General features: G+C 45.5%; 1 protein-coding gene across 1 annotated transcript in view; it reads right to left on the reverse strand.

Moving 5' to 3' along the window:
- Nucleotides 1–17,762, reverse strand: part of LOC144143353 (ATP-binding cassette sub-family G member 4-like) — a 71,126-nt gene that overhangs the window by 27,218 nt on the left and 26,146 nt on the right. Inside the window, exons 3-7 of the mRNA XM_077675121.1 lie at nucleotides 12,782–12,899; nucleotides 10,742–10,928; nucleotides 8,314–8,459; nucleotides 7,695–7,886; nucleotides 4,526–4,649 (exon numbers count right to left, since the gene is read on the reverse strand). Coding sequence (XP_077531247.1) covers nucleotides 4,526–4,649; nucleotides 7,695–7,886; nucleotides 8,314–8,459; nucleotides 10,742–10,928; nucleotides 12,782–12,899 — 767 coding nt within the window. The remainder of the gene's footprint in view (nucleotides 1–4,525; nucleotides 4,650–7,694; nucleotides 7,887–8,313; nucleotides 8,460–10,741; nucleotides 10,929–12,781; nucleotides 12,900–17,762) is intronic.

A 17,762-nucleotide genomic window follows, 5' to 3' on the forward strand; every position in this document is an offset into this window, starting at 1 on the left:
GGCCACCGACTTCCAAGCCTACAGACAGGCCTAAAAAGCCTAACCCCAGAGTAACAGCCCCGAAAGACGACACATGAACACGTACACACACTCCATTCATTCTTAAACCTAAATAATGGGAACAGAAAACATCATTCAATGGAACTGCAGAGGCCTCCTTAAAAATCTTGATGATGTGTATGATATCCTGCATGCCAATCAGCCAAGTCTCATGTGTCTCCAAGAGACTCACCTCAATTCCAAACAGACAAATTTCTTAAATAGGTACATGGTATTCAGAAAGGACAGGGTTGGCTGCACACACTCTTCAGGAGGGGTGGCAATTGTCGCCCGGAAATCCTTAGCCTGCCACCCTGTCACTCTGAACACTGTCCTCGAGGCTGTAGCAATTCGAACAATAATATTTAATAGGTTGGTAACGGTGTGCTCCATTTACATTCCTCCTGATCATGCACTTTCGAGCTCTGATTTCGAGGCGCTGGTCGACCAGCTGCCCGAACCATACATCCTAACAGGCGACCTTAATGCGCACAACTCTCTTTGGGGCTCCTCTAGAACGGATGCCCGAGGTCGCCTGATAGAGAAATTCCTTACATCTTCAGGAGCATGCCTTTTCAACAAAAAACAGCCTACATACCATAACTTAGGACACAATACATACTCACATCTTGACTTGGCTATTGGTTCTGCAATTCTCTTTCCATGTCTTGAGTGGGGCGTGGGCACGGACCCATATGGTAGTGACCACTTCCCCACATCCCTAACATACATAGGTAAAGGCCCATGCAGTCCATCTTCCCATAACAGGTTTAATGAATCAAAAGCAAACTGGAGTACATTCACAGAAACATCTAAACTACACCACACAACCATAAAACACCTACACGTTGAGGAAGCAGCCCAACTCGTCACGGCGCACATAGTCGACGCCGCCGAAAAGTCCATGCCCCAGGCCTCCAGTGCGTCCCGCAACCCAAGGAGGCCCTGGTGGAACGAGGACTGCAGGCGGGCGCGAGAGGCCCAGAACAAGGCGTGGGGTGTCCTTCGCCGGTACCCCACGCCAGATAATCTCATTTCCTTTAAACGGGCAAAGGCTCTTGGGAAGCGTGTGCGTCGTGAGGCGAAAAGGGAGAGTTGGCGCACCTTCCTCACTTCCATCAACTCATACACCGACACTCACAAAGTCTGGACACGAATACGTAACCTTAAAGGAGGACAGACACACAGCCTGCCCCTGGTCAGTACAACAGGGGACACACTAGAAGACCAGGCTAACACACTTGCACAACACTTCCAACATGTTTCCAGCTCTGCACACTACACAAACACTTTCCTAAAACATAAAAATACTTGTGAAAAGAAGTCCCTACATGACACTAACAGGTCAAAATCTGGTTACAATTCTGAATTTACACTCTATGAGTTGAGGGTTGCCCTGAGCACATGTAAACCTTCAGCTCCAGGGGCAGATAAGATTACATACACCATGATACAACACCTACACCCAGACACTCTTGAAACACTCCTACACCTATACAATAAAATATGGCTTTCGGGGCAGATTCCACACTCTTGGAGGGAGGCCATAGTAGTGGCGTTCCTGAAGGAAGGGAAGGACCCTTCCTTTCCCGCCAGTTATCGTCCCATCGCCCTGACAAGCTGCCTGTGCAAGCTGCTCGAGAAGATGATAAATCGCAGGCTCGTGTACTTCCTTGAGTACAACGGTCTTCTCGAGAGCTGCCAGGCAGGCTTTAGGGTGGGGCGATCCACCAACGATCATCTTGTTGCGTTGGAATCCTTCATAAAAGATGCATTTGCTCATAAGCAGTTCTGCCTTACGGTATTCTTTGATCTTGAAAAGGCTTACGACACAGCCTGGCGATACGGCATCCTTAGCGACCTGAAGTCCTTTGGTGTGTCAGGTAACATGTTAAATACCATTTCTAGCTACATGTCCACGAGGACATTTCGTGTTAAGGTTGGGTCATCCCTGTCCGGGATACATGTGCAGGAAAATGGTGTGCCGCAAGGTGGAGTTTTAAGCTGCACATTGTTTATCGTTAAGATGAACTCCCTCCGAAAGGCATTGCCACCAACCATTTCCTGTTCCATTTATGTAGACGATGTTCAAATATCTTTTAAATCCTGTAACCTGTCCATTTGCGAACGCCAAGTACAGCTCGGTGTTAAGAAGCTTGCTGGATGGGCGGACCTTAACGGTTTTAAACTGAACCCGGGCAAAAGTACTTGTGTTCTGTTCTCCCGCAAGCGCGGGCTTAGTGCGGACCCTGAGATTGCTCTTGGCCGTGCGTCTATTCCTGTTAAAAGGGAGCACAAGTTTTTAGGTGTCATATTTGATAACAAGCTCACGTTCATACCTCACGTCAAAGCACTTAAACATAAATGCCTAAAAACACTAAACATTCTCAAGGTGCTCTCCCACCAATCCTATGGTGCAGACAAGGAGCTACTTCTCCGGGTCTTTACCGCCTTAGTCGGGTCCCGGTTAGACTACGGCAGCGTCGTGTATGGGTCGGCATCAAAAACCGCACTAAAAATGCTTGACCCAGTACTCCACTTGGGTCTGCGCCTTGCGTCGGGTGCGTTCCGCACTAGCCCGGCCCAGAGTCTATATGTTGAATGTCATAAGTGGTGCCTTGAGTACCAACGAACGTATGTGGACTTTCTCTACGCTTTTAAAATTTCATCTTTGAAGGACCATCCTTTTAAACGTGTTTTTAATGATACATCCACATCGCCACTGTTTGTAAATCGCCCGTCTGTTCCTTTGCCGTTCTCACTTAGAGTGAGACAGGAAGCTTCAAATTTCGACATCTCCTTTTTAGACATTCACACATCTTCTTTTACTGACGTCTTACCACCCTGGGAGCTTCAACCTGTGTGTTGTGACTTGTCCTTCGTGAAAATTGATAAAACCAGGGTACCACAAACTGCTATTTTGCAGCACTTCTTGTCCCTGCAGTTCAAGTATGAATGTGCAGAGTTTTACAGTGACGCATCAAAAACTGCCCTTACTGTGTCCTGTGCGGCGCACGGACCCGATTTTAGAGTCTCTAAGACCTTGAACTCGAAGACCAGCATTTTTACGGCAGAAGCCCATGGCGTTTTGCTTGTTTTAAATCACATAGTGCAACATGAAATACCCAAGTCTATCATTTTCACAGATTCACTGAGTGTTGTACATGCATTGTCATCCAACAAGTCTTCTAAAAACCATGTTCTTAATGTAGTGTATAAAACCATTATGTCCGCGTATGCATTAAATCTCGAGGTGATCATGTGTTGGGTTCCAGGCCACTCTGGGATTGCGGGAAATGAGACCGCTGATCAGATGGCCGCTGCTGCTGCACATACAAATACACCGGACATAGCAACAGTACCCTACACAGACCTCAAGCCACACATAAGACAACACCTGCGAAGAACATGGCAAACACACTGGGACGAACAGACAGACAACAAACTACATGTAATAAAGCCACACTTGGGACGGTACATATCTGACTCACACAACAGACACTCGGAAGTCGCCTTGGGTAGGCTACGGATAGGGCACACGCATGCAACTCACTCGTATCTGCTGACGGGATCTCCTAGACCCCAGTGCAGCAGGTGCGGAGAGGCCCTATCCGTAGTGCACATACTAATAACATGCAAGGCACTTCACACAACACGACACAAACACTTCAGAGAACTCTACAGACAACATATTCCCCTACATCCATTGTTTTTTCTAGGTGACGATGCCATTGTTTCAGTGAAACGTGTGCTTGAGTATTTGTCAGAAGTCAAGTTTTTAAACCTCATTTCCTATCATGCATAATGAAATCTGGCCCTATACACCAGCCATGCCCATTGCCGTTATCGGATTTTACTTTTGTTTTTACTGACTTTACATAGTGGTTAAGGTCTCACCCTCATATGACTATTGTTTTGGCGCTCTTTGCCCTAGTTGGCCTTGCGCCATAAACATCCAACCATCATCATCAACTGCAACTGCAATACAACTGCAACGTGCACTTATATTTATATCATCGTTTAAAATCTTTTTAAACGCGTATGCCAAAATGAACCCTCAAAATTCACAACAGCAAAAAATTATTCTTGGCTCGTCTTACCATCCAGGTCACACCAATCTGGAGAAATGTAAAAGCTTTGAATCACGCAGAACGACAATGCGTGCTCGTTTATTTATTTCTCGCGCGTTGTGCAACGAAACAAATTTTTGTTAATAATTCAATCAAGAAAAGACGCTCATTTATGAAGACTTAGCTACTTTTTGAAAGGGCCCTTGTAAAACGGTTTAGCTGCTTTTTGTAAAGTAAATATGTTTTCTTTGAACAATTTGGCGCCTTTTTTACGTTCATTTGTTTTAAAATAGCACTGTTGCTTTGGTGAATGGACGATAATCACTAACTGATTCATGTGCATTAACTGAAGCACACTACCAGTGAGCACTGTGATCCTTCTAAAATGCAGTTTAAAGATCCGTTTTCATACATACCGCATCAAAGAAGTAAAAAATCGTGGCACTAGGAACATGAACGGAGCATATGACGGTGTGTCCTCTGGACGCAAGCTTCTTGAGGATGTCCACGCACATTCGGCTGGTGCAGGTGTCTAAGCCACTGTAATGGTAGTATCAGTAAAAGAGCAACATCGAGCGGCGTCACTGGAGTTCTCGCTCTGAATCTTGGGACGTCAACCTCTTCTCACGGCGTAGACCATAGCGATACATGGTTGTCTTACATGCAGAATTATTGTGAAGTTATTTTTCGGACAGTTCCACTTTAGTATAATTAAGATATCTTTCTCCGCTATGCGCCATTGAATGTAGCCAGCCTAGGAACACGTAAGTCGGTTTAATCAGCATTTCAATATCGGAGCCCGTATATGATATCAAGCGGGACGTACAGAAAAGCAGGCGGTGGGTTGGGATTTCCTATGTGTTTAACTATAGTAGGGTTAGGCAATCTTGAATTTAATGGACATTGGAGCAATCTCTGCCTGAGTGACAATGGACGCACATAATTGGCAGGTAGACAAAGATAGCGAGGCTACATAAGTTACAGTGCACATCGGAGTGCGCCGCACAAGGGGCTGCCGAAGACAGCGCGGGATACCACGGTGTTACGGGTGGAGAGAGTCGCTGAGCCTGCGGATAACTATACGCGACTGGGGAAGGAGACCTAGGTGAAGTGAGATGTTTAATTTGTGGTTGTAACCATAGTCGTTTCGTAGAAAGCCAGGCGTCATTCTGAGACATAGTACATTGAAAAACGAATTTACGAAGTCAAACCTACACCGATTCCCTGAAGTCTGCTTCAGGTTTTAAAACAGATGCATTGCTGGAAAGACCCTTTTTATTTTTAGGAAATGTTTTTCCGTGGTTAAAAGTGGTAAGTGCTTGCTTAGGCTGTCGCCTGGGACAATCTTCTTGATCCTGGCCATGAAGAACCTCGCGGTAAGAAATCCGCATTAAGACGGTTGGTTTTTTTATTCCGGGTGCTAAATTTATGTATTTTTATTTATTGATTTATTTAGGTAACATAAGGACCCAAGAAGGCATTACATTGGGGAGCATGACATGGATGCCGACGAAACATACAATACTGCAAAAAGAAAAGAATGAGCATAACAAAAGTGACATTGTAATACAATAAAAGCACGGGAAGTGTGCAAGACCATTACAAAATACAGTGGTAAGCATTGTATGCAAAATATAAACTTGTAAAAGCGACAGAAAGTGTGGTATTTGAAATGCAGGAACACAGATTTAAAGCATACTAAAGAGAACCACGATAAGGACAAGTTAGAGTATTTTGCATCACTAAAATGGCGACGAGCATGGTTTGAGAAGAAGACACGTCTCTTGGATCCACTAGGCCAATAGGTAAAGAATTCAATTAATTGTATGCCAGTACAAGTGGTGAGTTCTGGTAATTCTTTGTTCAGGCAAAATTTGGGACAATATTGTGAGCGTGGCCCGTGCATGTGAACACATAGGGAGCCGGGAGGATTTTTTTGCGAGCGAATGGCGTTGAAGTATGGTACAGGTTGTGAAACGAGGTTGATATTGAAAACTGCCTGCATTGATTTGGTTAAGGAATGTGCGGTTTAATAAAAAAGGCTTCAATAATTCATTCCGAATTTTTCAAGCATCTTTGGCCCAACTGGCCGGATGCAAATGCTCATACTTAAGGAAAAGTGACTTTGATGTCTGTGTTAAAAAATGATTGATAATAATCTGTAACGTTCAATATTTAGATCAATTGCGCTTCTGTGCGTAAAATATGCGCCTACAAAAAGACAGCCGTTATTGCCATTAAATGCTTTTGTAGCCGGCTTGGGCGCTATTAGCACCTATTCAAATCACAAGTTTCAACACATTCACTCAGATGTTTCGCTCCCAACAATAGTCCTAATCTATTGCTTCATGCCTTTTTCACCACCGTTGAAATGGAAAAGGTAGAGTCCCAAAATTAAGTATGAAACGAGTGCTATTGGGTCTTCTTCAGGCGAACATGTTCTTATGTTTGAAACTATATTGTTAGCAGTTTGATCACTAAAGGTCACAAAGCGTTCACTTGACAACTATTGTCCTTTCTTTTCACTATCCGTTAGTGACTGCGCAATGCTACCTTTGACGCTGCGTCTACAAGTCTATGAAGCAGGCACTCGTAACTGACATTGGTGTAGCGTATTCACTTCCGCTAGCCTCAGTGTGTTACATATGGGTTCTGTTGCACTTACAAAACGCGTTTTTAGGAAGTCTGGAAAAAATATTTGTCTAACTAGCTTTTATTACTTTAAGGTGGGTACCACGGTAAAATGTGACATTGGTACATTAAATATTAAGAAGGTGATATATACTGATAACAATGACACCAATCGCAGCAAAAACTAAAACATTGCACAGGTAATAAAAACTAATGAAGGAATTGCTAATAAACCACCAAAGTTTCCGCAATATCTCTGTGAGATATCTGAATTTTTATTCTGCGACTGCTTGTCGCTGGTTTAAGTCACCCCCAAGACAAATGACTGGCAGCGGTAGTCAGGCCTCTAGTTACGTTTCATAGTATAACCAAAATGCTAACGTGTAGTGAATACGCACCTAACTGTGTTGTACGCCTGGCTCATATTTCCTCAATGCTGCCTATATTACGTCACTGTAGCTCAAAATTTCAATTTTTTTCAATATACCGTTCTTTATTGTTAAAACCCCTTTAGTGCCTCAAATGGAGCCCGACGAGGTACAAAAGGCGCATTTTCTGTCCAGTTATACAAAGGTGTGATTTATCTTTAAAACTTCTGATTTGTGCCCACAAAAAGGCGGCAGATATTGCCGTTAAATTAGTATTTATTTTAGCCAGTTTGGCCCCTCTCAGCACCAATACAAACCAAGTAATAACGCATTCTCTAAGTTGTTCAAATTGCCATAATAGTTGTAGACGATTGTTTTGACGACTTTCTTATGACCGTTCGAATGGAAAAGCTCGGGTCGCAAAGGAGTTTCTTTTCTGATTTAGCTTCCCCTTTCACTTTGTCATTTGAATATGAAACGTCAATGACTTCATTATAAAACAAAATATCAACGGTGTTTCTGTTCTATGTCAACTGCGACATTGTCAGGCAATTCAAGTGATAAAAGGAGAGGCAGCACCTCTTACCTTGTTGGCTCATCGAGAAAAACCACTGGAGGGTTGTTAACTAGTTCTTGCGCAATAGCGAGCCGCTTGCGTTCACCTCCAGACAGACGCTCTGCTCGGGTATTGCGACAGCCTTGAAGTCCCCATTCTTCGATAGACTGCACCACCTTGAAGAAACAAAAGAGGATATAAAAACATACAGAGACGTGTTGTTATGCGAAGGTGGACGACCAGCCAAGTATTCTAGCACAACTATTCCAGCTCGCAAGAGTGAAGCATGAATGTACGTGGTTGAACACGGTTAGCACGCGCCTTGTCCTCTTCCTCCGTCTTTCCAGGTCCACTGCCTTAGCACTGTGTTCACGGATAAGTCTGTTTACGCCACGAGAGGACGCAGTAAAGGCGAATTCTTGTGCTCTGCACGAGAAAGCACCCACGCTGAAGATGCTGTCGTGCTTTACGAGCAAATATAGTTGGATGCAGCGAGCGCCCCTTTGCATCATTTGACCGCAATCCCAACTAATAACATAAAGTTATTTTTACTCCTCCTCCAATGGCACACGCCACTCCTCTGTCCCCCTTTTCCCTCTCCACTCGTATCGACTTGAGACCAACAGACCATTAGACCATAACGGCGTACGCCTCCACCCAGAAAGACATAAAGAACGCATAGAGCTCTGCGGGCAAAACTCGGGTAAACCTTAGTGTCATGGCTTTGGCTTTATGGGCGAAGGCGGCGAAGTTTGTCATGTTGATTTCAATTTCGTTCTGCGGGCCCTCGCAGCTCTGCACAGAAGCATACCGCAGTTTGTTTTAGCTGCAACCTGGATTCAGTTTTGAAATCGCCTGAAATAAAATGTCATGGCAACATGTGCCAAGGTACGACTGCCGCAACACCAGGGGCTGCATAACTGTGGCCTGGATTGCCCGGAAAGATACTGCTTATCAGCACGGTGTGAAATGGCTTATTTAAGTCAGGCATCTATGTTATTTTAAAATATAAAGGTTTTATTAAAGACCACAACAAAGACCGTATGTATAAATCTTAGTTACTTTGCTAAGTGACGCCCTACAAACTCAGGCTCCAGCTCTTCTGCAGGTAGGGATGGCAAAAGTTTAAAAGTTCTTGTAGCGACAGCTACAATGGCCGTAATCGCGCCGTTTTGCTGCGGCTGGTGGCTGCACCACGAGCTAAACGGTTGCCTAGCAACTACCGCAGCTAGCAGCGCTACTCGCCGCGCAATCTGGCATGACGTTTGTGGAGGAGCCGGTGAAACCGCGTCGAAGTAGAGGAGGAGCCGGCGTTGCATCGTATATTGGCGGCGAGATGTTTGAGTGGCGCCCCCTGGCTCTGACGTCGGCTTGGGGACTCGCGCCGCTGTCGTCTGCTACACTTCGCTTGTGAGGGCCAGCAGTGCGTGCGCTAGAAATCGCCGCTTTGATGCTTTGGTGCACAAAAAAGCGTATTTCTGGCAATTCAGTTATTTTCTCCAGCTTATGACACATGAACAATATATGAAGTTGTATTCCCTACAAGTTTGCTGCCACGAGGAGAGAGAGAACAAAATTCTTCGGAGCATCGGTCAGAGGATCATGTGTAACTCGTCGTTTCTAGATTATTAGCGACGAGGTTCAGCGCTCAGAGCTCCTCCATAAGTATTCAAAATGCGTAGGCTTCCCTACAGTATTTTAGAGATGCTCTTATGAAGAGCGAACAGTCTAAAGCTATGTGCCAAGCAGCGGGCCCCTACACGCGCATCGTACAGGAGGAAATAAAGCGGCTGTCCTCTATTTGTTTCGTTGTAGTTGACTCGCATCAGACGAATGTTTTTTTTGTGTGCACAACGATTTATTTTTATTCAACGTCACGAACGTGTAATTAGGAGACTTGAAAATGCTTGGGAGGCTCACAAATTTTGTGCGGACAATTTCTTCAGGCTGTGTGGCAAAAATTCCCTGCTTAAAAAATCAGCTTTCGTCATGGCTGCGTGCAAGAAGGTGCATATCCGCAGCGTGCGTTGTTTATTCGCATGCAAATCCAATGAGAAGGTTTGGGCTACTCCACCGCGATCACGCCCCAGACCACGATGCCGTGCCGTTAGCGTTACCGTATATAGACGTGACTCGTTTTGCTCAACAAACCTACCCACTGGTTAGAAGCTTGATATCAAACCAGCCCGCGTTTATACACACAGTGGATTATATGGAACTCAACTTATTGTTTCTGCAGCCCATAATGCATATCTGCATACTATGATGTAATGACAACGTAAAGTGATTTGATAAATACTTTTGAGCGTTCAGCAAGGTTACAAAAACTGTTTTACCATCTGCTGACCTATGATTACCGGAAATCGTAATGCCTTCTGCGAAAGCCGACCACCCTCAAGGTCTGGATTATGTTTTCATCTTGCATTTTCGCTGTGTCGGTTACTAGCAGCTGGCTGTTCCCTTTGTTCGAAAGACTGCTCACTACAGAAGCTGACGCCTAGCTCCGACTCTTCACGCTCCGCAGAGGACCGGTTTTTCAAGGAATAATACAACGCCGGCAATGTGTCTTTCGTACTGGTATCCTAAACTATACTTTAACTCACGTCTTGATCTAGTGGATGCAGTTTTAATTGTAAACTTTCATAAAAACTTACGAACACGCAAAATCTGGTGCGGAAAATTATTAGACGTCAACCGAGAGCAAAGAAACAGCAGGGAGAGGGAGCCTGAGTGAAGCAGACGACAAATGCGAGAATCTCTAGTCTGACGTCACTGAGGCGCGCTTCGCAGCGCCGCCCGTGGTCGTGCTCACCGCCAATAAAGAATGGGTGGATCGATGGGATTCGTCCTCAGATATGAAAAATGAGTCGGAGAGATTGAAAGAAACCAGGCTTCGTCGTCGGAGCGAAATGAAGAGGAGGCAGCGAGCCAAGGAGACGGGGGAAGAACGAGCCGCATGCCTCGAGAAGCGTCGTAACCATACCGAGAACCAAGCTAAACATTACCATTAACAATACTTCTCGCTGCGTACACCCAGGCAAAACTGAGTTAAACCACAGCCAAGTGTTTGTTCTAACCTTGTGGGCCTTTTCCGTTGCATTCACGTAAGGCATTCGCAGCTCTACGCTCATAGCGATGGCCTCGTGAACTGTCAGGGCTGGCAGTAGTCGGTCCTCTTGCATGACGTAGCAGCTCTGCTTGTTGAACAGAGCCTGGTCGCGAACGAAGCCGTTCATCTGAACCTCGCCGTCGTAGTCTTTGTCGCTGAAATCACAAGGAAAATATGAAACTAACGTTGATACCAACGAAACAAGTAATAATTTGATATTTTTATGAAAGCCATCTTTTTGCAAAAAGAAAGTTGGAATGAATGGTTGCCACATAGATGCGGAATACCTAAGTCGTTTGAGACGTGAGCTTGACGCTGTTTCTAAGCTGTTGGTCCCACAGGAATGTGCGTCTTTAGGTTCGAGAAAGGTGTTCCTTGAGGTTAGCAGTAGGCCCAAAAAAACCTCAAAGATCGAAGATAATGTTCGACACACTTGCAGCTGGGCTCCCTTTCTAGGCATTTAAGTAAATTCTAGAACAAAAAATTGATGATCTTTTAAGAAAATTGCGGGTGGTGATCCGAATGGTGCTAATGAAATTAGCGCAGAAACAATATTAGCAGCGCTGCATTCCGCAAGTGTTGCAAAATTACCTGCAAAAATCGGCCTTTCTGACTGAATCGACTGATATGCCACCCCTGCGAACTTCCAATGATGATATATGGGCGGATGAATTCCATCTCAGTAAGCGCCTTCAAGTAAAACCTAAACCGCCTCAACCAGCCCTCTAAGACGTTTTTCGTCTAAATGCAATGCTGACATGAGAAAAAGACCCCAGCCTGAGTTAGGGAACATAGTCCAGTGAAAAATATTCGAGCGTAAATAAGCAGAAAACGAATCTTATAACGTCATAAAATTCCTATGAGAAACTAGAGGTGACCATCTTTTTAACCGAATGGTTACATAAGGATGGTAGCAAAAACAAGAATAAAAAGCAACTTTCGATTGATAGTTGAAAGAAAAAATAAATTGTTGGGAAGAACCAACTCCCCACCTCGCAATATTGCCAACAGAAAATATTTGAGAGAAACGCGTGGGCTTGTAGTGAGCACCAAAAGAATATTGATGACGAGATTTTTTTAATGTGGTGATGATTAAGATGGTGATAATTATCTTTCTTGGTTTGAAATGTATGAGGCATTGGCGGTATTTGTAAAAATATTCAGATTTACGGAACGAGATAACGTTGTCTTCCCAAGATGAAACGGGCTGCTGCATTGATGTCCAAAGGATTTTGTCTTTGGGGGCCGACCTGTCACACCGCGGTGGAGGTTTCGGGGAAAAGAGTAGCCGAAAAAAAAATGTAAAAAAGATTCCACAGCATACAAAAGATGGCACGTAAAAAAATGAAGAAATGCGTTCTTGGCTTTGTCATCCCTTCATTAAAGTGACACGAAAGTTTTGGAAGAAGTCGACCTTTAACGATATATTAAGCATTTTGAATACTTCTTGAGGAGCTCTAAGAGAATTGAACCTCGCAAATAAGCAAGAAAGAAAGAGTGACATGCGATCTTCTGAGGGATGCTCGTAAGAAAGTAATTCTCTCTCTCCTTGTGTGTTGCAAACTTGTGAAGGACAGAGCCTGTAATTATTGAGATGTCTCAGAAGCTTGCAAAATAATTGAATTACCTGAAATACGCTTTTTAATGCACCAAAGTATCGAAGCGGGAGATTTCTAGTACCGGCACTGCTGCTTTTCACTAGTGGACGACACAGGCGCGAGTTTGGCAGCGGCGGCAGTGTAGCAGATGACAATAGCGCGAGTCCCTAAGCTGACATCAGAGCCAGGGGGCGGCACTCAAACATATCACCGCTAATAGTGAGGACGTATACTCAGTTTTAATAGGAAGGTAGCCGACCCTTAATACCATAGCACAATTGTGTTTAGAAATTGTGATATCTCAACAAAAAAAAAATTTCCTCGCGTTTCCTACGGCAAGAACCGCCGGAACCTATCAAAATACAAAATGCGCAAGAGAAATCGATACCTACGGACAATCGAATACTTACTAGAATCCCGTTAACAGGTTAAGGAGAGTCGTTTTTCCAGCACCTGATGGACCCATGATTGCCGTGAGGGTTCCAGACTGAGCTTCACCGCTGAGGTTTTCAACAAGCATCTTACGGCCTGGAACCACATAAACTGAATCAAGCATAACGCATCAGAAGGAAATATTTTTACTTTTCCTCGCTTTCGGCAAACGCAGGTTTATAGTATGCACTACATCTCTTCAGTGTAACTGTTCCAAACTAGCTAATGACTAGCTGCGAGTACTGCGCGACGCAATTACCCGGCATGTATTTAACCCATTACGCTGAAAGTGTGACTCACTAGCTAGGCTGTTACGCCTGGTCGGTAGTTTTTGAATAAGGATCAAACGAACAGGGCACTGCGATTGCTTATAATCCACTGGTCATGAAATTTCTGTGTGCCTATTTCGTATGCTGAATGTGCCTACAGAAATTCGGTTCGGATCCCATGTCGCGTCTGCACTGCCTCCCGGCCTCACTCGTGCTTCCGCGTTTGCGAAACGTAAAGGTGCGCCACTATCTGCAACGTCTATCGTGGCACGTAGTGCAGGTTTCACACCACTAATGGAAACAAGACGGGAAAGGTAAGCGTAAATTTAAAGTAAGCAAAAGGTATCTCAAAAGTAAGTCAGAAGTAAGTGTAAAGTGAAAAGCGTCTGAAAAGTAAGTGTAAATTTGCACGCTTCGCTAGTGACGTTTTCGTCAAAGTTGATTGATTGGTTGTAGGGTTTAACGCGCTGACGCAACGCAGGCGATGAGGCGCGCCGTAGTGGAGGGCTCCGGATTAATTTTGACCACCTGGGGATCTTTAACGTGCGCCGAAATCTCGTACACACGGGCGTTTTTGCTTTTCGCCTCCATCAAAAAAGCGGCCCCCGCGGCCGGGAATCGAACCCGCTACCTCGTGCTCAGCAGCGCAACGCCTTAGCCACTGAGCCACCGCGGCGGGGGTTTCCCTCAAAGTACCCCGGACTACTTAACAATGATTTCTTCGAACACCCTGCGGTCCTACCGGAGTGCATTCGACCACATAGCTAGCCGGTGGTCGTACCGGCACCAGCGCTTGCAATTTATAGCGAAAGCTTTCTTATTACTCGCCGCACCCGCCGCGGTGGCTCAGTGGCTAAGGCGTTGCGCTGCTGAGCACGAGGTCGCGGGTTCAATTCCCGGCCGCGGCGGCCGCTTTTCTGATGGAGGCGAAAAGCAAAAACGCCCGTGTGTACGAGATTTAGGCGCACGATAAAGGTCCCCAGGTGGTCAAAATTAATCCGGAGCCCTCCACTACGGAGCGCCTCATCGCCTGCGTTGCGTCGGCGCGTTAAACCCCACAATCAATCAATTATTACTCGCCGCGGTGGTTCGGTGGCTAAGGCGTTGCGCTGCTGAGTCCAGGAACGTGGGTTCGATACCCCGCCATGGCGGCCGCTTTTCCGATGGGGGCGAAAAGCGAAAACGCCCGTGTGTTCGAGATTCGGCGCACGTTAAATATTCCCATGTTGTCAAACTTAATCAGTATCCCTCGACTACGGTGCGCCTCTCGCTTCTGCAGTGTTGGCGCGTTAAACAATATAAACAAACAAATCAATGAAGCTTTCCTAGGGGTAGCGATTGCGTTCTGTAAAAAAAATGGATGCATTTTCCCATACAACGCTGGTGGGCCAAAAAACTCTGCTAAGATCTCTGGGCACACGACACGTGCATGAAACTGGGCTTCTAATGCGTCAAAACGATTACACAAAATTCCGTGACACCGGAATGGTTCTAGACAGGACGATGCAAGCATAAATCATGAAGGAGCACAACATTATTCCTTCATCTGATAAACCACGTATCAGTATTGATGTAGACCATTCGCAAATGCGTTTACTTAGTGCGCGAAAATTCGTCGCGTGAGATGGTGGTTCGTTTGCGATTTGGGATTTTAGAGGACCTAGATACTTTTGGACGCACTTTCTACGAAGGCTGGACGCACCATTAGCGAAAGTTTGGAGAACACTTTCGACGGAGTTTGGTCTCAGAAAGGTTTCGCGCTTTCCTCAACTTTCTTTAGAAATGGATTGGAAAGATTTTCTTTGACTCCTGGTGGTGGATCAGTAAATAGGTCACTGTGGCACCGAGTGTGAGTGTAATCATGGTACCACGGCTACGTAGTTGCTATTTGTGATTCAAATGTAGGCCCTTCTAGTTGTCGCTTCCAATGTTGTGCTCCAGAGAGAGCAAGAGGGGTTGGGGCAAGAGCTTCCTCCGCTGTCTGCAGGGCTTGTTATGCGCAGCAGCAGCTTCTACGCCAGGTGCGGTTTAATCCAGAAACGGCCAGTCTGCAACGTCTCATGGTTTGTTGGTTCACTGCGTCATATGGATGATTGATAGGTTGGGGCGTTCCACCCACCGAACCTACGCCTGATCTATGACGCGCACCGTTGTGGAGGGCTGCAGAATAACTTCAGCCTCACAGGGCTTTTTACGTGCACCGAAATGTCAACACACTGAAGTGTCCGCTTTTTGCATCCACCAGAAAAGAAACCCCAGGGACCGAGCACGCATTCATGGCCGTTAGGTAAGGAACTGGGCTAGTTGTTTTTTCAAGTTCATAAACTGCGTTTGAGGTTGCTAAGGACACAAGGTTTCAAGGAAAACAAACGAACTACGTGGACGGAACGAGCACAAACTAAAACTGATTAATTAGAAGGGAATGTTTAATTTGCTTTGACATTGAAACATTTAAAAAGAGTTACAAAGTACAACTTAAAAGGTGGTGAGGAGGAAATCAAAGCACATTTGTAGGTGCGAAGCACCTTAATACCTCGTTGTGAGGAGGCGTGTTTAAGAGCCAAGGGCCGGAGTAAGAAGTGAAGACACCGAAGCGCTCGTGCTGGGGGCGGAAAGGAAAAAGAGCACGCCGGAAAGGAGGAGAAAGAAGAGGAACAGGAGGTGGAACGGAGGTAGCAAGTTGAAGGCAGGAGGAACGCGGCTCTCGACGAGTTCTCTGCTGGACGCGAACGCCCAGGGGACTCAGAGCCGAGCCACATTTCCCTCCTGGCCTTGTGGTCTGGCAGCGCACGGGCAACAGCGCCGTGTCATCATTTGAGAGTGAAGAAGAAGACGGTGGTGGCACGAACGAGCAGGAAGAACGAGGTTCGGGGAGCGACCTGCCGGGCGCTAACGTTCGGGGGAACTCCGCTTCGAGCCGCACCTTCCCCGTTGACTACCAGAAACTTTCAACCGAAGCCGACGTGTCTTCTATCGGCCGGAGCACCGACCTCAAAGGAACACCGTAGCAGCGCACCGAGCCCTGCGCACCGGGACAGCTCACCGACAGAGACCAACACGTGAGCGCGAACTATTTTGGGGCGCGAACTTTGTTGCGTAGGACATTCACTGTCTTGTCTTGATTAGGTTAATGTTGATTTATCTATTTTGTCAGTTATTTGTCCCGTAAATACACGTTGTCCTTGTCCGCAGCCAACGGCCTCGCTTCTTCGCCAGTGAAACTTTATCCTCCTCATCCAGAAAAACAACCTGCATCACACTCGTAATGTCCGTCCACCGTCCGAATGTGTCTCCCCAAGTTCCCCGTGGTCCGTGCGCTGTGACTACAGTGAGCTACGTGAGAGGGAGCTACGCGCAAAAACGAGTTCAAAGGGCAGTTTTGGCGCGCTGTTCGAATGGGGCGTGGACCAGCGGCCCGTTTATACTTGTCGGATGCTTCAACATTAACATTCGGAACATCGACTTGGATAACAACTGGCTCAGGCAGTTCAACGCTAATTTTGCGTGTGGTGGTCGTCATTTCCAGTGCGTTACAGCGCCCCAAATCATTTAATAAACTTTGAGTGCATCATTGTGCATGGACAATAACACTTATCCACACAAAACACACAACTTCGTCCCAATGCTTCGCGCACCCGCCATCGCTCACGGCGTGGAGATAGCGTGATTTTTTTTTATATAAAAACGGAAGCTAAATATCATTATCTGTTCAATGGCTCTTTATCTTTGTTTACATGACTGATCGACAGCGTGATCTGCGCTTGGCGCTGTTGTTTATCAAGCCTTACTCCTATGAACTGCTCTTTACGAATTGTGTTTCAGGCGAGGTCAGCACGATTGAGCTTGCCCCGCTGCCTCACGCATTCGGTCTGCTTTGTTGACATTTGAACTGCATTCATGAACTCAGCAGCACAAACCCCTGGGACCCTGAGCCACGGCGGCAACTGTTCACTTGTACTATATTCCTCTTTGCAGAGCAGATGTTGCGCTCACTGAAGCAGAAAAAATAATACGATGTGTTTTTTTCTCACGTGCTATCATACCAAGGAACACACGTAGAGCTTGAATCGACTTCTACCTATCAGTATATTGATCCCGCTCGGCTGTGGCCCTGTTTTATACTACATCTGCTCGGCCAAAAAGACAAAAAAATGTTTAGTAAACTTTTGTTCTCATTGTTTGTCTCAAGACAGAAAAGCAACGAGACGCGCAAACTAGTGAATTTATTGTAGTCAATCATCACAATGACGCGCTGAAATAAATTTAACCCATAGTTCCTTGCGGAACTTACAAAAGAGCCGGGTTCACTTTTCTCTGTAGTATTATTTACGTACGATATCGACGCCGTCGCCCTGCCGCACCTTACTAACGCACACACTTTTATTAAAATCTATGCACAAGGGAAATAACCACGATGAAGTTTTTAGTGCTACAATTCGCAAATTACTGATACGTAGCTTATCAAGAAGAAAAAGTGGAGACTAAAAATTCAAAATATCCACATTGTATCGCCAATCTAGTACTTCAAGTGCAAGAAAAGGTGCTTGAATGTTATTACTGGGGTAATATAGCACTTATTATTAATCATTATTTTCTTGTACTCATATTCAACTGTGCGCCGTCTTTGTAAAAAAATATTGCTCACAAAAGTTTGTGAACTGGCCCTTTATGTACATTCTCTATTTGAAGT

Source organism: Haemaphysalis longicornis, unplaced genomic scaffold (assembly GCF_048455015.1).
Source record: "Haemaphysalis longicornis isolate Haplotype H1 unplaced genomic scaffold, Haemaphysalis longicornis Haplotype H1 scaffold_6, whole genome shotgun sequence".
NCBI lineage: Eukaryota > Metazoa > Arthropoda > Arachnida > Ixodida > Ixodidae > Haemaphysalis > Haemaphysalis longicornis.